This window comes from Orbicella franksi, chromosome 14 (genome assembly GCF_964199315.1).
Source record: "Orbicella franksi chromosome 14, jaOrbFran1.1, whole genome shotgun sequence".
NCBI lineage: Eukaryota > Metazoa > Cnidaria > Anthozoa > Scleractinia > Merulinidae > Orbicella > Orbicella franksi.
In genome coordinates, this window is record NC_138158.1 from 9,910,774 (window position 1) to 9,936,782 (window position 26,009).

Sequence of the window (26,009 nt, forward strand, 5' to 3'; positions counted from 1 at the left end):
GATATGGTTGTATAATAATGCAATTGATTGTGAGTTCTCATGCAAATTATGTTATTGAAAGTCTTTTGTTGAAAAAGGATTGTTCAAATGTGTGAATGATTGTCGTTTCATGACAACGAATTTTATTTCGACAAAAATGAAAATACATTTACAGCCAATGAATGTCAAAGGAAGATATTGTTTATCTTTTGATGATTTTGAATGTTAATACATATACAAGTGTTATCCTTGAACGTTCCTTACGCGCAAATGAAGGTCATATTGGCGTTAATGAGAGTATACTAACTATAGTGAAACAAATTTGGACACAAATGAATGGATATTTTCTGTAAATGAACAGCAAAAGGTGTACATTTAACAACAACAACAATAACTTTATTAATGTGTCAAATACATTCTAGCCGAGGATAAAAAACCCTCTACTAATAGGGGACACATAAAATAAATAAAATAAATTATAAAATGTAAAAACCTAAATTTGATATTTACAATAAAAAGAGACATTTATCACATGTATACTGTAGTGCGCCCTCTGAGTTGTACGCAAAAGGTTCGTAAGAGGCTGAATTTATATCTGTAAGGGGAGGATTGTGAAAATACGATTAAAAAAAGGTACATACGGTCCCTAGTTCTATAATGAAATTTTCCAGGAAAATTTCGCGCGATATCTCTGTTCTAAAGAATTACGCTAATAAGCTATTGTTTTCTCTTAACGTCTGGTGAAAACACGGTAATGTCTAGTAGTTTCAAGAATGCAATCATGAATTGATTATCTGAATATTGAATTGGCTAGTCGTTTGAAAAATAAATATTAAATTGATTTTTTTTGAACATTAAACCATTAGCCGTATTCTTGGAACGACTAGTGGGTTCTATTTTCCAATAATCAATTCATTATTGCATTCTTGAAACGACTTGCGGGTTCAATATTCAAATAATCAATTCATTAATGTAATCTTGAGGGGTACGCTTCACTTGGTTTGACTGTTGGTATGTCCTATAACAACGAAAAGCTAACGGATGTCTCCTTCAACCGTGTCCCTAACATTCTCATCTGCTAGGATCCATGTTCACGGTAACATATCTGGACAAGACATCTGACATGTACATCTCGTAGATCTTCGTAGGAATTAAAGCGTAAATTGCCGGCAGTTTTGGGCGCTAGCGACCGCTACCGAACGAAACAACATTCATGGTCGAATGATTTATCTCGCTGACTTTTAATGACTATACTTTTGTTGTCAAATTGGAATTTGACGAAGTTATATTTTAACTTACGATAGGTTTAATTTTAGGATAGGACTTCCATTCTAATTAGAGCCTGTAATTCCCTCGATCTCAATATCCTGAGTGAATTCGAAACCCTTTGTGATATGGGGAACATAACGTCTATTGTGAAATTAAAACGTTCAGTGTCACTAGCTATAGCCTGGGGAAACCAATAAGACCAACATGGCTGTCCCCGACAGGATAAGTGCGGAAAAGAAAGCCAGCTACAATTCTACCAAAGGTCCAACACAAAATTTGGGGCGAACTCGAAAAGTTGGGGGCGAACCCGACAAAGGTGGGCCGGGGCGAACTCGAAATAGGAATTTTAAAGTGGGGTCGAACTCGGTGGCGGCGAACTCGCCATGGGGTGAAACCGGTATCAACCCAAGTGTCGGAAATTATGAGCTGAACTTTTATCGTATCTTAAACGACATTTCAATTAAGATCACTCTTAATATTCAACATAATATTTTCTATATCACAAGAACCAGAGCTGGCATTTCACAGCTCAAGAAAAGCCATAAAAATCTCGAGGGGTTTTTAGAATGTCTTCCAAACAGAAAATCTATCGAACCGTTTGAGCGAGAAAACAGGAAAATAGGCATCACGACTTACCATACAAGTGTGAGAATGCCAATCCCCTTAGAAACTTTCCTTAGAATAGGCTATGCCCTCATCCTGAAACACAAGTGTTGCGATTTTTCCAATTTTCGAAACTTCGCAAGTGAAACTTCGATGGAGCCGATCCACTCAGGTAAAGACTGCAGTAATATTCTTATACTTCGCCTTACCTACCTCCTGCTTGGCGAAGTCTTCACTTTGTGATGATATTCATTCGTGCAGAAAGTAACAATAAGGCGATTGCAAATGTGCCAAACACAACAAAGCAAAATCCGTCAATCAAACAAGTTACCAGACCATTAAGTCTCACGCGTCAACGATAGCAAAATGTTAATTGCATTGCATGTTAACTGAGGGGTGGTTTTGAAACTATAGAAGCACTTACTTCTGCCGGACGACATGAATAAATTTAACGTGCTGCATCTAGGCCCAAGGCGAATCACCGTCAAGACAAACTGTCGGCTTTTTTGTGTCTGAAATGACGCACTTGAAAAGAACCTTTCTTGAGATGTAACCCTCGAGGGTGTTAAGTTCTTCTTAACGTTGTAAGCTTATGTAAGTATGTGAGGCGCTGGACTGTAAGCCGTTTTGGTTTAAAATATGGTATAGATGTTGATCATTTTGGTTTCTAATATGGTCTATAGCTCGTGTACTTTGGTCCTGAAATATATATATATGTGTTTAATTCAATGAAGAAACTATTGTTATCATTGTTATCAATAAAGTCTCCAGCAAAGGGCGATTTAATGGTCATCAGGAATTTTTAAAGCACTCCTCAAGTGCGGTATGCAAATCGATAAAGTTCTTGAGAATAGCAAAAAAATGCCTGAAATGTATTTATATTCGATTTTTTTGCCAGGTCTGACGTCAAATAAGAGATACCAAATTGCAAATTGTTGTTAGAAATACACCTTATTCCAAAATGGCGGCCAATTTAATATTCTTTTGTCTCCATGTTAATTAGTCCTCTTTGCCTCATTTTCACTTCAAAATTCTTTTGTATTTTGTACATGTTGACGAGGCAAAGAGGGCTAATTACCATGTAAACAAAAGAATAATAAACTGGCTGCCATTTTGGAATAAGGTGTATAAGACTAGGTTTTTAAGAAGACCGCCGGATCCCCCACTCCAACATTCCGTGTCCTTTAGCCGTTAATCAAATATTCATTTATACTTCTGCATGCATGGTTGAGATCCATACGGCCTAAAGGAACTCTCAAGAATACTAGTATAGTCCGTGTGGGGATTCCAAGGATGCTTAAAAACGGTGTTGTATCAGGCTATCTGGACTACTTTTCAAGCTCTGTAGGTTAATTCTGGGCTGCGCAATAAACTTTTCATCGATCCATTTGATCATTTTCGGGGACCGTGCACAATCGTTTGTTTTTCGCTGATATACTAGGCAGGTTAACCGAAATGTTTTATTGATTAGCTCCTCAGACAGAAGTGAACGTTAATTGTAATTTGTAATTTGCGCACGGTCAAGGCCAAAAAACAAAACATTATCATAGTAAAATTGTCAAAGAACTTTGTTGGGCTTCATAAATATTTTTTCTAGAAACCTAGAAACTGGTTCAGTGTACGTTTACAGGAATTTTATCCTTCTCTTAGTTAGTTTGTTCTGTAAGTTAATGGGGTTGTACGCCACGCTATATGTCATAATTCGATTTTCTTGAACAGTTTATCCTTGATCGGTAAGTGGCGCTACTCCACTTGTCCGAAAGTTTCATCAACATTTTTTGTATTTTAGGCCAAGTTAAAGGCCAAATCAATACATTTATAAGAGCATTTAAACTGTCAGCTGAGAAATCAGCATGTTTTAACCCATGATAAATTTCCGGCTGAGATCTACAAAAAGTTCCTGATATTTGAGAAATGAGCTCAACTTTCAATTCGAAAGTTGAGCCACGTTGTGATAAATTAACATGCTGGGAAACGTTCTAAGAATAAGGTGACAAACGTCAGTAAGTATACAAAACGTTGTAAAGGGTGTTGCTATAAAAGAGCTGGGTACAGGATCGTCTTAGGAAGGCAGTAAAATAATCTGGCGAAAGGTTTTGTCCAACACGCCACCATTACGCAATTACTGCTCAGCAACATCGATCCGAGGTCCTCAATCAATTTCTTTCCTTCGAGAGCTAAACAGAAGGGGCCTTGGTAACCAGCTTGAGTGTATGCCGTGCAGTTCTGTCCTCTGTGGTAGACATGTCCTCTGACTTAATGTAATATGCTAAGCCAATCATAACGTGCGTTAACTTGGTAAACACGGCTAAGACTGGTAAAGAGAACTCCGCTGTAGTTCGGTCTTCGAGCAAAAGTGCTTTTCGACGGGGTCGGGGGATGGCTTAGTCATGTCCCTCTCAGGCGATCCATTCTTCATTTCAGTGATGTTTTGGCGTTTTAAGACGAAAGCCTCAGAAGGAAAAAAACAACTTCGACAAATAAGCCCAAAGGCTATAAGGTGAAAAGGTCGAAATAAGCTCACAAATGATGGTTGAACAGACTTTGGCATTTTTAATCATTTCTCAATTATTAATTCTTCTTTTCCTTTACAATGACCGCATGACGGACTCCTGCAGATAAATAAGCTCAATATCTTAAGCAAAATTGTCAATCACAAGTTTCTTGTATTGTCTAAATGAGCAAGATTTGGAAACTTGTGCTTGCAAGAGGCATAAATTAGGGGGTGGTCACTAAATCTGATTTGACCAACCCTAGAAACGGTAAATGTATCTGGCTTATTAGTGAGAAAGAGATCTTTAGGGTTGTAGAACTGTGCGTAATTTATGTAGGTTCCTAAATAAGCTAAAGATGTTGGCACTGGAATCTTATTATTCAGTTAGGTAATTCAGATGATCAAGTTTCATTCTATTTATTTTCTCTTGAAAAAAAAAACTATTATAATTTAGAAGTCACTCTTTAAATCATAACATTAAGATTACAGCACTGAGCAATTCTTTGGTCCCTGTTTGCTGTTTTGGAATAACAACCTTATGCAAGACACAGCCCTACAGTTCCTTTAGAAAGTAGTACATTTTTTTCATTCATTCTGACCCATCCCCCGCCTTCCTTGCAAAAAAAGTTGTCGCTAAAGCGATCAAATGCAGCATGCATAGGCTGAGGTTTAGAGCGGATTTCACTCGGTAGTCGAGGATAATCCTCTTTCTTTGGTTTTGCACTAATAACTACACTTTAAATAGGCCCTTCGCACGATCCGGTCACATGGTACAAAATCACACATGCTGGTGAGCAAGTTGCCCAGTGGGACTTCCAAAACAAAGGCAGGTCCAGGTGGACTGGTACGAGTTGCATTGTTTTGGAGAAGTCCCACTGCGCAACTTGCTCACCAGCATGTGTGATTTTGTACTATGTGACCGGATCATTAAGAACTTTTTTCACGAATTTCCGGGTTTTCCTTCGTAAAAGATCTCATTCGCACTAACGTTATATAACGTTTTGCTCCTCGAAAGTAACCACACGCTGAAAAAGAGCTGTCTTGGCTTAGCATGATCCATGTAGGTAACGTGGGTAGCCTGTGTCGACGAACACCGCGGTAAAACGCACTGCGCATGAGTACAAGTTTGAGCTTCCGGTAAATTACGCATTTCCGGTTACGTATTAAAACCCAATGTAAACAAGATAAAATCCCGTACCGCTAAGTTTGAAAACAAAAAGTAAGAGTTAGCAAAAGAAAGTAGGGGAAAGGTTTGTCTTGTTGAAAAGTTTATTTTTCATTTAAGTTTCAAGCGCTTGCACCCAGGGGTTTGGTGTTTGCACCAACAACAAAATATGAGAGAATTTCGGGCGCGTTCGCGCTCGACGAGAGCAATTTTTTTTTTACGTAGTTCTCCTTGTTGCGTTGGTTTGGTTGTGCGGTTCCTTCGCAGAAAAATGTGGGAAAGCCAACAAAAGCAGGCGTAAATGTGCCGGCAAAAAATATTTTCTGTCTGAAGATTTAACCAGAGCTGCCGAACTCAAGTGGGCTCAACAGTTTGCCGTGTTCACTGGGACGAAATACGGACGAGCAACAACAGATGTTCGGTTCCTAGAGAAAACCATTCGCGAGGCGTTAGGAAGCAGCGGATTCCTGCGAGACTTTTTGCAGTCCTGGATGCCATAGGAGCAACATGTCATGGGTACAAGCCGGGTGCAAGGTGGTGCTACAAATGCTGTGCCAGAGTGGACGAAGAAACAAGGTTTACCTCGCATCCAGACTAGAAGCCGCCGGTGTTACGAACTACTGGCAGGTCAGTTAATTAGACATCGGTTAATTACAATTGACACGCAGGTTCGCACTGCCTTGGATTGCTGTAAGGATTTTCGGAATCTTTTTACCAGCAAATTAAATGAAATTAAGGAAAAGGAAAGCATACTCTTTCAAAGATTTTTGTTGAAACAATAAACAAGTTGTTTGTATCAAATTTTGTAAAATTTGCGGCAAAATAGACATGATACCAAAAAAAATTCATTTTAAATTTAATTATATTTCGTGTTAAATGATCCAAGTCTTACGCATGTATGGTTCTCCACTAAGATGGAAATAAACAGACCTCAGATGACAAACTTCAAAAGGTACCTATAAAATTATCTCACACTACTGATTTTGGAGTGTTTTGCATTTAATGTACCTCACATTTTTATTTTACTCTTCTTGACTACAGTACAGTACGGTCAATTGCTTCACTAAAATTCATTGTTGGGGTGCAGGTAGCAAAAAGCCACCTCAGGCGGTTCATTCTAAAACTGGTATACTTTGGAAAGGAAAAGGTAGCACAGAAGCTGGGAAATATTATTTCGAAAAATTAATTGCCAAACGAATTTAAAGAAAAATAATAATTTTAAAGACAGCAAAACAAGAACTTTATGCCACTTGACAAACTTATTTTTCCTAAGACCAAACCCATAAACTTGTACCAATAGTTTTGTCTAAAATTAATGTCAGTTTGACATATACTTATTGAAATTCAGTAGTACTGCAATGTTGTCTCCACACCGAGGATTCAGTTAGAGGGGTGTCCAGGAACCCTATGGACACCCACTTTATGAAACATTTCACTAAAAATTCACCTACTCCATTTTTCATTAGTGGGGGATATGCTTATTGGACATCCATTTTCAGTATCTGGATACAAACAAACTCATCATTAATATGTTTATTTTTATTTTTTAAAATTTTTATTTAGATCTTGCAATTTACCAATTTTAAGACTACACAACAACTTAAAGCATCAACACAGCAGTAGCGAAGGCCTCCAAAAAGTTCAGAACCATTTCCAATTGCTGTTCTTAAGACTTAAATGTCTAGAGGAGGCTTGTGGAATAGACCTGCAGTACCCAAAAAGCCAGCAAGCATCTATGGCAGAAATACAAACATCATTTGGGGTAGTAAAAATAAATTGCTATGGTGAAGTTACAGTGGATAAAACAGTTTGTAACAGGATGACAACAGCAATCCATGACTTAACTCAACTATCAGGTTAGTATCACTTACCTGAAATGAAAAGATACAAGACATACAAGATACAAGTATTTTGAAGGATAATTGTTTGACATCATGACAATCCATGACACACTGTAATAACACCATCTGACCAAAACCCATTCAAACAGATTATCAATATTTACATGTATTGCACATGGTCAATTACAATATCGTAAATTTCATCATTCAGTTGAAGTCATAAGCACTAATGAGAAGGATTTAGAGGACTTCTCAATCATTATGGCAATGATTGGGAAGAGTTATCTGAAGAGTCTTTTAGCCAAGAAAAAATGCTGCATCAGACTTGCCACAAACTACTTTTTCACAAGTATTCAAGTCTCATTCTTTTAATGATTTGGAAAACTGATAATTATTTTGGTTTGAATATTGACTAGTGACTTAGTTAACAATCAAAATAACATAATGTTGTTTAGGTGACCGGTAAGGGTAACAGACACCATTTCAAGACTATATTTCTGATACAGGTATTGTACTCGTGCAATCCAATAAGTAAGAGGATGGGTTAAGACCACCACATGACAATGATTGACACAAGCAGAGAATCAAATATTTAAATTTAATAAATAAAATTATTTAAATAATTTATTTAAATAAGTAAAATAGATACTTACCTTTTCTATTAATTTCAGAAAATTCATTTGACCAGCTGATCAGAAAATTTTTCATATCCTTGCAATATCATTATGAAAGCAGTGATGCTGTGTCACTGTATGATCCTGGACAGATGAAAGAGTTTGCTGACAAAAGTGCACCTGGTCTTTTCAATGTCATTTTGCAGTCTGTTCTTCAGGAAGATCCAAGATTGAGTGAAGAACACCGTGTAGTAGAGGAAAAAAGAACTCTTGTTTTGTTGTACACAATAGCATATTTCAGGCACTTTGCCCTGTTTTATTCTTATTTGTATTTAAAATACAGGCCTCCTTGAAAGACCATACACCTTATTCCAAAATGGCTGCAATTTTAGTATTCTTTTGTTTACTTGCAAATTAGCCCTTGTTGCCTCGTTTAAGGGAAAATATTCTTTTGAATTTCAAGTTTAAGAACGAGGCAACAAGGGCTAATTTGCAAGTAAACAAAAGAATACTAAAATGGCAGCCATATTGGAATAAGGTGTATAAGGCCACTCAGTTTAAAAAGTCTGTTTAATTAATTATAATGTTTCTTAACTAGAACAGCAGACACAGCTTTACCTCAATATAAATTAATGTCAGTTCTGTTATATAATAAAGTAAAATTATGTTTTACCTTTCTTCACATTTAACCCCTTGAAAGGTAAGGACATAAAAGTAGTTCCAGAGAACTAACTTGCAAATTATAATGCCATTCTTTTAATAGATCTCAGAAAACAAATACACTTCAAAGAGAGGAGGGATTATTTATCCAGCAACATGGAGCATCCTGAGATGTTATCAATTCTGGAAGAATTTTAGGTTTCAGCACAAGCCAAAGGGATGTGGATGGTCAAAAAAGCAGGCTCCTCAGGGAGCAGCCAATGTTTGTAAACCTTCAGATTTCAAAATTATGTACTTCAAGTGAGTTTAAGTATGGTAGTTTAAAATCTGAAAGCTATAACTTTAAAATACTGTGAATTAAAAACTTGTCCAGTTAGTTGAACAGTCTTTTGTGTACATATGGATAGGCTAGCAAAACAGTGGAACATGAAGGAAGCATGTTACTGTAGCATAGAAAATCATATAAGTCACTGAAATGATTTTAAATATTAATAAATTTATTGTTTCGAATGAGTGAGTTGCTACACAGTTCTGTAATGGTGTTCTGTCTCTTATTACTGGCAATGTACAACTTGAAGACTCCTTTGACCTATCCATCCTGAATGAAAATCCAATGGTACCTCAAAGTTCTCTGGCATTTAATTTAGAATGACTCGCCAAAGAAGGCAATCTTGCTGCTGTTGTAATCATGAAGTTCTGAAAGTAAAATCGAAATTTATTTCCAAACCGAAAATGTGTATTTTCATGCAGGCGCTTGACTATTACATGTAGCTTGAGTTTTAAGTGAGCTTCTCATGATCAGCTCAACAAGTTGAAATTGTGAGATTACTACCATTATGAAATTCGCAGTATTATAAGCTAGATAAAATCGATAAACAACGAACTGACAAAAGGCTTACTAATCAGTAATGACGGCCACTGCGGAGCATTTCGTAAAGGGTCCAGCGAACATTTCCAGGACCAGTAATTGCAACAAGTAATTGCCTACATACCTTTTCTGTATTTGTGGTCCTTTACTCTTTCATCTGCGGCTGCTGATTCACAACAACAAGCTTAAACACCGCAGGCGAACAACAAAATTAATCTGAACAACCAGACAGCACGTGCAAACCGGAAATGTCGAAGTTGACGCATGCGCATACGTTTTGCCGCGGTGTTGTGTCGACGGCAGGTGAAAAAGTTGGTTACCAGTTCCCAGGCAACACATTTGCCCTCGAAAGCGTCCTTGAACTTTTCTTTGACGGCGCGAACGAGAAAGTCATGGCTGGGGTTACGTCGCTCTCTGTTTATTCGTTCCTATTATTCCTCTGTACGAGCTTTTTGAGTCTGTTTCCTGTCGATGGATTGCTTGGAAGAGGTAGGTGGAAAACTGGATAAAAGAATTAGTCGTGCTTTGCGCATATTGAGAACAAGTTAAAAATTTATAACGGCCTGTTGAGAGAGTCGAATTTTTGAACGAGCAATGCTAATAGTTCTACATTATTTTATTCGCTTTACACGAAAAGAGGCATTATATATTGGGTTATTTGTGGACTTTGAGTCAATCCGGAGTTGTAATTATCAGCTGAATTAGTAAAGTTAAAACGAAGCTGACTTAATTTTTTTAAAATAATCGATATATTTACAGCTGTTTCATCACGATTAACTGGTACACGTTAAAATATGCAAATCTCAACTTCATATCCGTTAAAAGAGCGCTGATACCGTAAAACTTCTGCTTTAAGGCCCATCTACTTGAAGACAAAATATTTTTTCTGATTGTAAGCCCCCCTTAAGATATACCCCCCCCCCACTTCTAGTTAAACATGACAGAAGTTAGAATTTACTATGATAGTTTAAAGGTTATTTAAAGTTCAGTAAATGGAAAATGTATTTCAATCAACACTGCTGTAGTTCATTTTGAAACGTTTTGTATTCTTTTTATAAGCCCCCCTCGCTCCCCTCCCTGCCTCGGATACTACTGGATGACTTTGGCAGCCTGCAAATTGCAGGTTAAATTAAAGCCTTAATATTGCTCTTTGGTTAAACAGGGGTCCTTGTCTAGGAGAATAAAATTAAGAGGCTTGGTTTATTAACTAAAGTGTCTGTTTTACATTTAAAACAGTTAAATTTATTTTAAGAACAATGCATCTTTCTCATTGCAAGGCTTTGGAGATCATATTGAGTGGAAAACGTATTCTGAAGGATTGAAAGAAGCACAATCAAGGTAAAGGTTTTCCCGTTATTTGGCTTCCATTTGGTTATTAATTGTTACCACTTAACGACCTGTGCTAGTCATCTACATGTATTGTGATCATTAACACGCAAACTTTATTAGCTACCACTATTTATGTTATATATTACCTTGGCTTGGCTGGAAAAATAGGTTCTTGTATTTTGGGGTGGCTACAGGCTATTGTGTAGGTACATGTAAGAGTGTTCATAGTTAGGTTCTTAATTTGTATGAAGGAGATATACTTGAATGTTGATTACCAGATATATATTAAGTAACTTGGGTTTGGTTCTTGAATATGCAGTAGTTATTCACAGCTGTATTATCATGTATTTTCTTGAAATTTAAATTGCAGTCTCAAAATCACACTACCTTGGTTGAAATGTTTATCATGATTTAACTGTAACCCACATACAAGAACCTGCTCGATCTTGCTTGGCTAAATGGGTTCTTACATTTTTGGGTATTAAAATGGCAAATTTCTGCCAGCAAGTTCTTGAACCACTAGGTTCTTACAAGTGGGTTTTTACTGTAGCATTAGAGCACCAAGTGAACTTATAGCAGCCAACAAGATGGTACAAAATATGCCTCACTTGCATTAATCAACATCTGTACATGTACTGTATGTAAAAATTTTATTTGCTAAAATGAACTCATTAAAGTGATTGCAAGTCAGTGCAAAGTCTATTCAATTCCGAACTAAGTATTAATAATTATCTAGAAATAGTTTGAGCTTGCGTTTGCATTTCAAAAGTTATTGACTTCTGGTACATGTAAATAAGTAAATTGAGTCAAATGAGATGTTGTACATATTTACTACTGTAAGTACTTGTCTCGTAATAATTGCCCTAATTTATATTTAAATATTAAGTATTTATTGCATGTGATTATGTGTTTCAGCGGCAAACCAGTGATGTTGATTATTCACAAGTCTTGGTGTGGCGCATGCAGAGGTACAATCATGCTTTAATACATAACATGTATAGTACACTACTTTAAAAGGCCAAACTCAAACATCAAACTTTATATGTGCCATTTAAGTCAAGACTTAAACCAATTTGAGTCAACTCAAATAATTAAGTTTGACAGTTGATTGACAACCAAATTGTATGAAAGCTTATTGTTAATTGAATACAAAATCATTGACACATGTGAAATATATCAATTTATGTATATTGTGTATCCATAATGTGATGCACTAATTCAGCGCATGTAAAGTCCTCTATCTGAATTGACTGCCATAATCAAATCAAATGGCAAGGTTGGCCTAAATAATGTGTGGATCATAACTGATTCAGATGTTGACCTTAACATGTACCTAATAATGAAATAATCAGCGCAATTGTGAAGTTCCCTGTTTGAACCATGCCTAAGTCAATATAATACATTTTGCCATTGCTGGAGAGCATTGAGGCTCAATGTGTGGTATTCTTGTCAACTTATGATATACAGTGTAGAGGTTCAGGGATGAAGGCCTAGTCATTGTCCAAAGGTTGTGTACATGTGTTGCATTTTTGAAGTCAATTTTCTCTCGCTGTGCCTATCTACTCTCCTTCTTTGCAGCGGTTATTAGGGTCGTCAGGCAACGCTTCTATTGGTATGGGTAGAAGTACAATTATTGCATGACAACATAACCCTAATAACGGCTGTGAAGGAGACTATGTGCCTCTCATGCTGAGCTCAAGTTAGTGTAAATTCCAGGGGAAGGGTTACTCCTTCAATAGGGAGGTTCCATTTGATAGGGTACCTTTTTCAGGCTTAAAGTTTATGAGACGGTAGGGATTCTTTAAGTTGAGGTACGAGGGTAGGTAAAATGGTCATCCCCAGCTAGGTACTGTATGTCTAAAAGGCACTTCAAAATATCTCAGACAGATGCATTTATCCTGGCAGTATTTTAAGGATTCTAGGCAAAGGGTTAGAAAAATGATTCTGCAGTTTGTCTGTTGCGTGTACATATTAACTTTGGGAAAGGGACTACCATTTTCTGTGTCAGGTACCAGGGGTTCATTAAGTTCCAAGTTAACTGTTGCTTTCATCTTCAAACCCATAAAAAACTTGTTACTTTGTGGGTGAATTGTTTAAACAACAGGCAAGTTCACCCTTAACATCAAGAACACAACAAGTATACTCAGCCGTAACAGGTGAAATGGGTTACTACATGTACCATTAATGGCGGCCCTGAATGAAACATTGAATGAAAGGGCTACACCTTTTTGGTATCTAAAAAGACAAGGACTCAGTCCTTGGGTTAGCTCCCTCCCATATAAAGTTTTCTTGAGTTCCCCCTCCCCCCTGCAACAACCTACACCCCCACCACCAATTATAAGTTGGAACAACTGAAGTGTGGGAAACTTGGAAAAAGTAAGAGATTATTTAAATCTATCAAATTAGCTGAATAAAACCTCTGTCTCCTCTTGGCTAGATGCAAATTAGTTGCAAAAGTAATTTCATAATGATTATTTTTTTTATTATTATGATACATCTATCTTAATCTACCCTTCTGTTTCAAGCCACTGTGTGATGTAGGCTTTGTCATGAAATATTAATTTTGTTATTATTATTACATTATGGCCAATGCTATGGTAACAAGTACCTGAACAACTGATTTTTTTTTTCCCATTAAAGAAGACAAATTAAACCTTTTCTTGTATTTGCAGCATTGAAGCCTAAATTTGCTGAATCAAAGGAAATAGAGGAATTAAGCAAGAAGTTTGTGATGATCAATGTTGAGGTACAGTCACTGAGAAATTAGCTTGTTTAAGAACATTTCCACTGAAGTTTCATTTTCAAATCCTACTGACATGAGGTCTTCTTAGCATGAGTTAGTCGGTCAATCAATCAATAAGTCTGGAAATTAAATGAAATTGATTAATTGGTCAGTCAGGGTAATCAAACAAATTAGTTGACTGACCCATTAGTCAATTAGTGCACATGCATATTTAATGTACATCATTTATAGCACTTACTGAATTCTCAATTAAAGCAGTAGGTATGTTTTCATGATTAATGTACATTAGGTTCAGTGTACAAGGTATAGCTTATGAGGTAGTCATAAACTCGTTGCACCACCACTTCAGCAGCTATTAATTTATGAAGAATTCCATCTCACAAAGAGCAGCACCTTTATATGGAACGGATTGACAGCTTATTACCACAATGGTAATGGCAACAAACGATTTTTTTAAAGTGAAAGACATAAGAGTACTGTCAGAACTTCAATTTTGGCATCAAATCCCCTCCTACTCTTGGATATCTGTAACTCTCAGTCTTAAATAATTTTAGCTCAATATCTAATAATTAGAGTATTCATAAATTCGTATTTTAAGTATTTTAGTATTTGTAATTAACATTTTATAAGCATTTTAGAATTTTTTAATTAGTATTTGTAAATTGACATTTTAATGTAATAACATGGCCCCACAAGCAACAGCTTTAATTTGTTATTGTGTATAAATAAAAGCTATTGTATTGTGCATTGTCCTGTACTGTATGTTGTTGTATTTTGTTGTATTTTATTGCATGTATTGAATGTAGTGAATGTATGGTAAATTGAATTGTAAATTGTGTTGTAAATTGTATAGCATTGTATTGTAACTTGTATTGTTAACTGTGTTGTTATTTTTATTGTATTGTAAATTGAATTGTATTGTAATTTTATATTGTGCATTGTACTGCATTGCATTGCATTGTATTTCATCCTATTATGATAATAAATTATTTATTACTAATCTTTATTGAGTGATTAGCTGACATTACCATCTCTATGTTTATTGCCATCAAGAATTTCTAGTGAGAGGATTAAATTATGATCCTACAGTTATGCGTTTACATCTTTGTAGGATGACGAAGAACCACAAGATACCAAATTCCAGATTGATGGAGCATACATTCCCAGGATTTTTATGTTAGGTACAAAATGCTTATTTTGTAAAGTCAGGTACCATAAAATATTCCATACATTGTTTGTATGAGAAGGGACAGAAGGTGTCTGCATCACTGGAGGTGTTCATTAGTGAAGGTTCGAATGTATTGTGGATTGTATCTTTCAGACTCAGCTGGTAGGGTACAAAAGGACATCTACAACAAAAAGGGCAATCCTTCATATAAATACTATTATGGAAGCACACCAGGAAGTAAGTGATGATAGTTGGTACCATTTTTTTACTTGCTTAATTAAGACCTGTACTGTACATGAACTAAAAATTGGTTTAAGCTGCCAAGCTGCCAGAGTATAATAGACCCTCTATTATACCTTTGGTGTCAAGACCATGGCCAGACGAGTTTGTCGAGCCATGGTTCTTATTTTGGCTTGACATAATCAAGCTAAAATGCCCGTGGTGAGACAAAACGAGGCAAATTCGGCTAAGTAACCATGATTATGCATCTATGTCAGGTCAGTGACTTAATATCGTAGGATATCAGGAAAGTAAATAAGGCTTCTGATTGGCTAATAGGCCTTTTGCATGTGACCGATAATTTCTAAAGTTTTAGCTACAGCTGAATTTCAGAACTGGAAAGCACATGTTTTCAATAGTTGGAACACCAATTTTGAGACCAATGCCATGTACAGGGTAAGGTTTAGGTTTCATGACGATTTAAGTAGTGCAAAGGTTTTGTATGGAAGCGAAGAAGCTTTGCTCTTCAGGTACTTTTTCTGATTTTAATCACTACAAAAGGAAGCTGTTGGCATATAACTATTGGAGATAGAAAGACGAGTAAAATATTAGGAAGATTGAAAAAGTCTAATGGCTCTCAAACGGAAAGGCAAAGATTTTATGGCCGCTTGAAAACTTGCAAAATTACACGAATTTGTATAGAAATCCACCGGAGCGTGACTGGAGGGCAAAGCCTCTTCTTCTCATACAATCACTTCTAATCTCTAACGTCCATAAAATTCTCCTCTTAAATGATATAAACCTGAACGTGTGCTTGTAAGCCTCTTTGTAAATGTTCTTTCCTATTTCTGATAACATTATGCATTACCAATGGCTAACTCAGTGTGTTCTTGAAAAGCACGTCACGTGACAAACTGCTTGCAAAAGGCCTATTGCGAAGTAATTAGACCGAGGGGAATACAGTTCAGAGAGTGAACGAGCGAGTCGTTTCAAAATCTGAAGCCAATTTGAATTTACGGGCACGATTACTGAATTGTACCACAGGAGATCCAATTACTCATTGAACCGTACTAGTGTGCCCTGGTTAACAAACTGGCAGCCGCTTCCTTGCGTTTTCGAAGTGTCGCTGAAGGGAATTTAGATAAAATTTTGAACGGCTAAAACAACTCGATTATTCGCTCTCGATTTCTATGTGTGATACCTCGTCAACAATCACGTGATGGAAATCTCGAGCTCACATTCTACTTGTTAAATAGAAGCACAAATAAACAATGATTTTATGAATTTTTCACATTTCTCCTTGGTATGTTTTATTCCAGTTGTAGATAGCATGAAAGAAACCTTGGAGAAAATGATAGATGGTGTTCGCATTGGGGATGAACTATAACATTCTAGAGCCTCCTGATACGCATTTTTAGTTTTCTGCTAGAGGACCAGTGTACCAGATAACCCTCTCTCCTCAGACACGTCACGGTTTTTGCTTTTTGTGGGTCTTAACTTTTGCATTCCAAAGTTGTATTCGCGTTTTTGACATTAGCAATATTTAGACAAGCCAAGAAATAACATATAAATACAGATTGTACTTTTTAACTTTAATCTTGTTCTAAAATTCATTTTAACGGTAATCGTGCGATTACGTATCAAAGAAACTTATCATTCGGTGTATTTTTTCCTTCCTTCCCATTGGCTGAGAACCCAACACGTGGCCTGTAAATAACTGCCTACAAATAATGGTCTGCTCATGCGTAACACCGTCTAATTTATGTGTTCTGCTGCAAATATCCTACTCATGCGTACTACTGACCACGCTCTAGTGTGGAAAATGGCACATCGCTTCCCTAAGCTTTCAGAGACTGATTTTAGCATGGAAATAAACTTGATGATCGAATAATAAAACAGTTATTGAACTATGTTATCGCAAAATAGCGTGCTTCGGCTTCGACAAGTAATTGATCTGCTTGCTTATATGCATCTTTTGGTGCCAGAAACGTTCAATTTCGTAAAAGACCACAAAATATTCACCGTCGCCAAGGAAAAAAGTGGCTCAGTATTTCACGTTGTCTGGCAGGTAGAAGTTAAGGAAATCATGACCGTTACTGTGTTTGGATATCTTATCGGAATTTATAGGATATTTTTTTACGATTTTATTTCTCCGTTTTCTCCTTTGTTTTAGTTTCGATTGAGAAGATAGATTAAGCTCCCGAGACAGTGTTTTACCACATTTACAAACACCTCGAGCTTCGTTAAAAATACTCCTCTACGCGTCGTGTCTTTAACTCTCTTCTCTGTGTGGAAATGTTGTCAAACAGGATCTTTCGCGTTTGATATATTGCTTGCAACGTTGCCCTTAGTGTGAACAATTCATGCTTTGTCGCCGCTTTGTCTTGCAACAAACGCTTAATTGTGCAACTATTTCGCAACATTTCAGTTTCCCCTGTTTCATTGGCTCGCCAACTGTATGACCTTTGCCCACTTAGAGAACCTGTCTACAGCCATGTAATAAGAAAAAGTAGTGCCCGGCGGAAGTGTTCAATGATTGGTTTATTGGCAAAACAGAATAATTAGACGCTAAAGGGTATAAAGAGGTTCGACGTTTGGGTCACTGCATAATACTCGCTACTCGCGTACGTACCAGGGAATCATAATTGTATTCTGCTAATAGTCGAGCATGTTGACGATAAGACGTGCAAGCCACGCTACTCAGCATAACGGTCCAGAAAAGGAAAAATCCCAGCGACAGAGGTCGAGTTATGAAAACGCTGTGTTAAAGGCCTATGGAATCGTTCCAGTGCACGAATATTCCTCAAGTTCCCAAGAAGAGACAGTTACTGATTTGAAACCAAGCCAGGCCAGATGGAAGGCAAGTGACTCTTCCGTCACCTGGAAGAATGAAACACCCAGCCACAAAAGCAGAGGGAATGGTACGATTAACGATAAACAGGCGAAAAATCCGTTTGAGACGGGACAGGCGAGGACAGCAGCCCAAGCAAAGAAGAAAGAGTATGAAAACGATGTGCTCAAAGCCTATGGATTGTTTTCTTCACTAGATATGTTTTTATAGTTTCCTGATTATAAGATTATTTTCTTGACGAGATTATCTCATAATAGAAAACATTATGACATGTTTTGTTATGTAACTCTCGTAATAGCATTGTGAGTGAATATACCAAGGACCAAGGATCCTTTCAAGTATGTGTATCTTTTTTCATGCGGAAAATATCGCATTTATTGCATGTTTTACAGTTTGTTGTGATTCGATAACAACATTGGTTTTTTAAAACCAGGAATGCTAAACACTAAATAAGTTATTTTATCAGATCTGCTTAGCTTTTGCAACAGAAACCGCCAGCAACATTTCGTGGCTAATTAGTCATTGGGTAGAAATTAAATTCGCTGATAATTAGTGCCTGTGACTCATATTAATTACTTCTCTAATCAGTGGTTTGGAATATTTCATTTCGAAGCTAACTGTTAATTATTGACTGTTGAATTGCGTTGCTAATTAGTAAATGGGACTCATTACTGGTGTTAATAATTGGTAATTAGTAACGAAAACTATTTAGTCTAACTTCAAAGCTAATTATTTGTTGATACTATTTAATTTGCACGCTAATTTGTTATTGGTATTGCCTTATTTCATCACTAGTAAGTAAATATGACTATTTAACTTCCTGGAAGTTAGTCATAATTAGTATTCGTATTTACCAAAGTATTGGAGAAAAACATGACCATATTTGGGGGTAAAATCCTCAAAATTATTTACGTCACTAGCTTATTAGCTTGAGAAAAACAACCATATTTGGACAAGGTTTTGTTAAACTGGCAAATTTTGCGGCATTGGCTTAAAATATCGATTCAGCCAGTTTGAGCTTGCGATACCTTTTTTTTTTTGACAGGTGTCAATTGACCATAACATGGATGTCCAATATCAAAGATGCACGCTGTAAACCAAGGCTGCATGATTTGATTGGCCTATTAGTTGGAGTATAATCGCCGTGACGCGCGACGACATTGTCGTTTTCGTCGACGTCATAGGGCGCCCGCGCCCGCGATCCAGGCCGTTAGCCATGTTGACCAATGAAAAAGAGTTGCATGGTTTTCTATTTCTATATGCATGCTTATGGTTCAGTTCCTAAAGTTATGGCGCTCTGCTTGGTGGCCTTTCGAGCCCCCGAGGCTCCGCTAATAGTACGAGAAAAAGCGCATTACGTTCCAAAAATGCAAATTTCCGAACCTTTGACATGAATAGGCTATTAGTTCATGAAAAACATAACCATATTAAGAGAAAAAAAATCCCAAAACGTCATGTTTCGTTCAGTAGGTTATTAGTGCGAAAAAAACATAGCCATGTTTGAAGATCAATTTCCGATAAACAAGCTATTAAATTAGACATTGTGGATGTACCAAAGTGAGTAAAAACAACGTTAACCTTTTCATGATGACAACGAGAGAAAATTGAACCGACAGACAAGTAGAATGACGACATTTATAAGTACATGAAACCAAAGCGAAGCTTCGTCAGAGCAGGCAATGTTTTGGCGCGTTATTATTGCATGTTTGCTTTACAATAGGCGAGAAGTAAATATGACGAGAGAAGAGAAGTTCGAGCAGTCGTACTTACAGTTTTTTAAAGGTCTCTCGAGACGAGTGTCTCGTCTCTCGACACGAATGTCCCGTCTCGCGGAACGAGACTCTCGTGTCGTGGGGTGGTAACTTACTTTTGAACGGTACTGCATATTCCTCAAAGGCAATGTTTAGCAAAAAGCAAAAGTCCTTGTAAAATGTATGGACAAGAACATCGGTCTAACAAAATCTATGTCGAGCCGATAGTGGACGAATCCATATCTTAGAGTGCACCCCGATTTCAAATATCATCCAGACATACACTCCAGAGGCTTTGGTACATTGTTTCAGTTTCATATTTATTCTTGTTAACTTTGGCTGCTATATGAGTCTGTTCCTTTGCAAACAGTTTCTTTACTCCTGAACTCTATAGGGCTTTAAAACAATGATAAAATAAAAAATAAATTTTATCTCTGTGTCAAATTGATCTAGCCGAAGGAAAATAGCGCCCTTCTACTAAGAAGGGGATACGAAAAAAAAACCAAAATGTAAGAAGCACTATTTACATGATTTTAAAAGACACAAAACGTGAAAACTGTAGAAGGAAAGGTATATACTAGTCTGAATTTCAGCCGTCTCTTCCCTTTACCCCGAGGGTTTACCCCGAGGGGTAAAGGGAAGAGACGGCTGAAATTCAGACTAGGTATATACAAGATAATTGATAGTGATTAAGGAAAAACATTTTATGAAAAGATTAAAAATGGTTAAGGCAGCAATAACGTACAAGGCTGCAATTTCGTGTCCTGACCTTTGCTCGTTATTTTCTTTGACGATGATATGACGCAATTCATCATCAATAAGAGAACAGACGCATAAGAAACTGACGTCAATTTGTTAACGTGGCTCGATGAAAAGCGTTTTCGAAACTCGTGCTTCGAGTCGGTTACATGTATTTACTTCGAGTTCTGATTGGTTCACTGGATTACCAGTGTCTTGTGACTGGCCCAAGTAATATCTTAAAGCTTTGCTTTTACTACACCCATTTGAAAACTGCTTTGAAGACGCCTAACTATGGGAGCTTTTTACAAACCAAAAAGCAATTCTGGAAGAAGGAGAGAGATCGTTTCTTGAGCGACAACATCAAAGACGAAAGCCTCAACAACAGCAAAAACAACCTGGATCATCAGTGGTTAACTCACACGTAAATGTTAAATCCTTTAAGCTGGGGAGGTCGCAACATTGGCGTCATTGGGCCAATCTCTGTGTGTTCCTTTTCAAAATGTATTTTTCATTGTGTTTCTTTCTTTCTTTTCTTTTTTTTTTTTTTTTTTTGCTAACGCTTCTGGAATAAAATATGATGCTACATTATTTGATCTTTTGTTTGTAATGTTATGCTTTGTCTGGCCTTGTTTATGAAAGTCAACGAAAAGGAATTCGTCCCAGCTTGTTTGGATGTGGTTCGATTGTCGTCAGAGCGTATTTTGCTGTGAGGCTACGTACATACTGTTGCGTTAAAATTTGAAAACATGGAAGCATTGTTCGATATAACTTCAATTGAGCCGACAATGGTTGTTATTCATAACAAACGAAGGTATAAAAAGACCTAGCCCAAGACGATTTTGTGTCGACAGAGAGACATCGTCCTGACATTGAGGTCACTTCAACGGCAGAGCAAATTAAGGTATGAATAGTCATTCATCTTTGTAGACTACGAGTAGTCCCTCTTTCGGTTAGTCCGTCGTGCGTGACACGAAAGAATAGAAAACCGCGAGAAAAAAACGACGGACTAAGCGAAAGAGGGACTACTCCTAGACTATCATCTTTGCAATGAGGTGAAAACGAAGTTTTCTAGCCTCAAAGGATTGTAAGTAACTTATTCCATGTCGTAAAGCTATCACGATGAAGCTAGTAGTTAGGCAGAGTAGAGAAAGGTTGTGCGCTTGCAGCCTATCACTCCATCACTAACGCAAGGATTGATCGTATACTCGTCAACCTTCCCAGATACATCAATTTATTTTTTATCGAGAAGAAGCAAAAGAATCTTTATGACAAGAAACACACTGGTATATTTCTATACCTTTAATTCAACTCAACATGCATGCTTCAAGAACGAGGGCTATGTCTATCATTTTACACAAACATCTGTACTAGCTATAGAGAAAATCTCATTGAAGTTAATCGGGTATCATGGCCATTATTCATAGGTCAGTGCTAGCGTACTTTTCTTTGACTGGGCTAAGAAATGTGGTTAGAGGAGAGTGGACCAAAACAAACGCAAATTAATGAAAAAAAAAAATGATGGGACAATACTTTAAATGTTAACCTGACCTTACCTTTAACCGGCAGATTTCTCAGGATCGGGATCTCTTAGAACATGTGTTCCAAATATGGAAACTGCTCTTCTCCTCCTATAAAGGTCCATAAACCACATGTTAAAATGTTAAGCACGGAATTTTCTTTCAAATAAAATATTCTGCCATAGGCTGAAGCGCCGATCGATTCACAATTTGTAGGCTCTATTTGATTACTCGTGAAGATCCATGGGAGACAATTCAATCAGTCTTTGTGACATTGTTGAAGACTGGGGAGATATAAAACATGGCAACTTCTACGCAAAAATTATGACAAATTTTAAAGTGACTTTACTATTAGAAATAGTAAATCTCTAGTTGTCCGACGTTTCGATGTTGCTAACATCATCAAGGTAAAAATGACAGTTTTATCGCGGTGTGAATGTAAATTAGTGGAACTGGTGTAATAGACATTACATGTGATCTCACTTAAATAGCAGCGATTTACTGAAAAACGTTTTCAGTAAACCGCTGATTATATTATTTTGCTTGAAATGCAACACTCTCTCACAAGAAGATATATTCCAATCATTTTTTTTGAAAATTATTTTCCAAACTTACCTTCTCGTTTGCTCTCCACTTCATTATTTCTTTAGGCCAAATATGGACGCGATTTTTTCGGGTGAACACGAAAATCCAAGCCCGTTCAAGCCACCGACGGGCGACAACAATAAAGGCGATTCGAAACATCATGAAAGAAAACTCCAATTTCGATATCTGACTGATAAAATACTAGAAAAGTATCGTCGAATGAGTGAAGACTCAGACCTGTGGCAAAGGCAATATGAAGAAGCTGCCTTCAAAGTTTATGGAACACTTCCTACTAAGAAGCTGACTTCCTTCCGGGGAGCACTAAAGAAAACCGGAGATCAAAACACGTGGTTCTAACCTTTTATTACGATGTTAAGGGCCCATTAACTGATCTTTTCAAGTCTTGCCAGGGAAAATTTATTCTCTTATAACCCTGTCATATTTGGTTATTTCAGTTATTTCATGTGTTTAAACTTTTTCATGATCAGTAACACTAGTGATGACGTCATCAGGCCAAGCCCATGGTCATGTGACTCATTCTGAAAAAATGTAACGGCTCTCAAGCATATTACTTTATCGGGATGTTTCCCCTTAATTAAATATTTTAACTTTAATCTTTATTACGCTATACATAGATTTTGTTTCATTTATAGAAGATCAAATTTTGAGAGAATTTCAAAATATTGAAAAATTCGTTCTGAAAAAAGGATGATTTTACAAAAGAAATGCGTAGCTATGTTTCCAACATTGGCTTTAATCGCAACTCCTCGAAAAATGCTAATTTAATCAAAAACCACATTTCCTTTAGCATTTTAAAGAAACCGGAAGTACCCGCGATATCAATCGGAAGTTACCCTATGAGCGCGAGCGCAGTTCGAGTGCGCAATTTACACTATCAGCGGCTCGATGAGATCAAACGAAGCACACGAAAGCCACACAGGAATGGTTTTTCTTTTTCTCTTACTTTGTTTTAGCTTGTACTTTTTTACTTTGAATTTTGTGAAACACAAAGGAAAAACCTCTAAAATGTAACCGAATTTGCAACTTGTTGAATTGTTTAAATTTTCCCCGCTGAGGCTGACAGAAGTGAAATTTCACCTCCTTAGCAACGCGCGCGAGCGCGCGCATGAATCGGTTAATGGGCCCTTAACGGTTTATAAATTATAACAACACTGTAATACGTACCGTTAAAATTCCGAATAATACCTTGGAATTGTATTTGACAAAAGGGAACTCCGACTGAGGTAACGATTCAATTTTGTATATGTGTTTTTTATATTTTATCGATGTTAAAACAGTAATAATGCATTTTTAATATTGTTCATTGTAATTTATTTTATTCCTTATTTATGTTGTGACTAGACCTGTGAAGTAGTTTTCTATGTTGCTAAGAGTCAGTCACTTTAATAAAGTCTTACTTACATACTCAGATTTAGTCTTACTTATTTTGATGAACAAAACTATAGCATTGTACTTTGAAATGCTTTGAGATAAATTTCTTAGCTGTTCTCTGCAAACCAACAACGTGAAATGACCAAATACTAGCCTGCGAGGTTCACCGTCGTCATTAAATAAATTTAACTTACTGGCGATGCATAGTGGATACTATATATAGGACAAACAGTTGTGAAGAATAGCCGGTGGGTAGATGTAGAGGATGTAATTAGGTGACATAGCACGACGACGCTCGAAACACTTGATGGACATCAAGGCTAAACACTGAAATACTCATATCAACAATACAGAATTTTACGATAACTGCAGAAATTCTTGCACGCTCATTGGCTTATTATCATTGTCAATAAGCGAACAGACACATAAATGCGAGGCGGCAACGAGCGAGAGCGGACAATTTGACAATTTGTTATCGTAAAAAAAAAACAAATTGACGTCAGTTTTCCAGTCTGTTTTTGTTTTTTTTGTCCGTCTGTCCTGTTATTGACAATGAATTTCGTAATAACACTGTCAACTGAAAGTAGTCTGCGGATCCACAGCTACTTTGACAACAACAACTTTTATCCACAGCTACTTCGCCTATCGCCTCGTGGATCCACTGCTACTTAGACAATGTTATGACGAAATTCATGATCAATAACAGGGCACACGCACGAAAAACTGACGTCAATTTGTTAAGCAGACGATTTTTGGAGAACTTACATGTAGGAATCCCTTTGATGACAAGCGTTTAACCCCTTTGCTGTGCGAGTATCAATTCCTTAGTATAGCAAATACATGGCATTTTATTACTCTTTAAAAGTCCTTTCTTATTTGAATACCGCTTACTGAACCGAGTTCGAGGTCTGTACTGTAAGTTACGAACTAAGACATTTACCTTTTGATTATGGCCAAAGTACGGAGAGCGCGGGCTACGAGGATCCGTAATTATAACTTACGTACGGACCGAGAAGACGAGGTTAGTAAAATACTTATTAATATATTTCTACTGTGTCGGACGGTTTAAGTCACACGAGATGGCCTCAAATGACTGACACACGTCAAGAGCAAAACGACTGAATTGGAGATATCGTTGATTAGTCGTCAACAGATTTTTTAAATGCTTGTTGTCAAAATTTTAAGTAACCTAAAAGTTTTGCTCGTTTATTTACCATGAACGCTAAGGTAACCTGACGATAAAAACACGCGATTTTATCGCGTCAAAACAGCTCCCCGTGACCCGTTGCAACCATGGTAAGCTACTACCTTACCATCGACAGTTGATAGGGAAGAAATTTCAATGAAACATCGCCAGCGCAAGGCCGTGCGATTCGATCAGTAACTATGAATCACCAAAGAACCGACCAGAACCCGCACTGGTTTTTAATCCAATAAATACATCCCTTACAGAAGTCGGGACTTCTCGCATGTATTAGCTCTAGAATTACTACGGTTATCCAAGTAGTAATGGTACAATCAAATAAACGAATGCGAAAAAACCCGATTTCGTTCGGCTCCTACAGGAAGGCTTGCCACGCAGGCTAAGGTTTGGGTTGACCTTATCATGGATAGCGATTAACAACAGCTAGAATGATAACATAATAAGTTACATTTGAGAAGCAGCAAGGTTTGTATCGTAACAAAGTCAACTCTAGCCACAGGCCAGGGGCACCCAACGGATCGTTTCGGTAAATTATCTGTTCGGAAGGCCTTTAATCCCCTCTGATTTTCTTAAGAGAATTGTCACCTCGAACTTTCGTGATATGAGAAATTTAATGTCTGTTGTTTTCGAATTGTAAAAAATGTCACTTTGGGTACCGAAAAAAGGTCAGCTATCATTTTCGGAAAGGCGATAAGACCCAAGGTTTTCGGGAAATGGACAAAAAAGCCCTAATATATTCGAGAATTCTAGTTCCCGTAGAATAACCGAAAAGATAAATTTTTTTTAGCGTAACCTAAAATTAACGTACCTACAGAGCTTTAAAAGTACTCCAGATAGCCTAAAACAGCGTTTAAAAGCACTCGAGAGAAAACGGTCGTTGGGTGCCCCTGACAGGCGAGGCCTTCAAAGGGGGGTAGCTGTGTCGCCATGTCGCATCCTTTCATGTACCGATGTAGCCGAACCATCGAAAGCGAACGTCGCTGCCGTTTTTCTGCATGAAGTCGTGTGTCGCTGTC

General features: G+C 37.1%; 2 protein-coding genes and 1 pseudogene across 2 annotated transcripts in view; 2 read left to right on the forward strand and 1 right to left on the reverse strand.

The window, feature by feature from the left end:
• Positions 1-25,728, reverse strand: part of LOC145467188 (BTB/POZ domain-containing protein 6-like) — a 248,144-nt gene extending 222,416 nt beyond the window's left edge. Inside the window, exon 1 of the mRNA XM_081450746.1 lies at positions 25,504-25,728. The gene's annotated coding sequence lies outside the window, so the exon portion shown is untranslated. The remainder of the gene's footprint in view (positions 1-25,503) is intronic.
• On the forward strand, positions 6,023-9,703 carry LOC145468755 (uncharacterized; annotated as a pseudogene).
• On the forward strand, positions 9,789-16,548 carry LOC145467614 (thioredoxin domain-containing protein 12-like). The gene is made up of 7 exons (XM_081451192.1): positions 9,789-9,982; positions 10,771-10,831; positions 11,738-11,790; positions 13,495-13,568; positions 14,677-14,746; positions 14,887-14,970; positions 16,272-16,548. The coding sequence occupies exons 1-7, from the start codon at positions 9,886-9,888 to the stop codon at positions 16,337-16,339; spliced, it is 507 nt and encodes a 168-aa protein (XP_081307318.1). The 5' UTR covers positions 9,789-9,885; the 3' UTR covers positions 16,340-16,548.
• Positions 25,729-26,009: the final 281 nt, after the last annotated feature.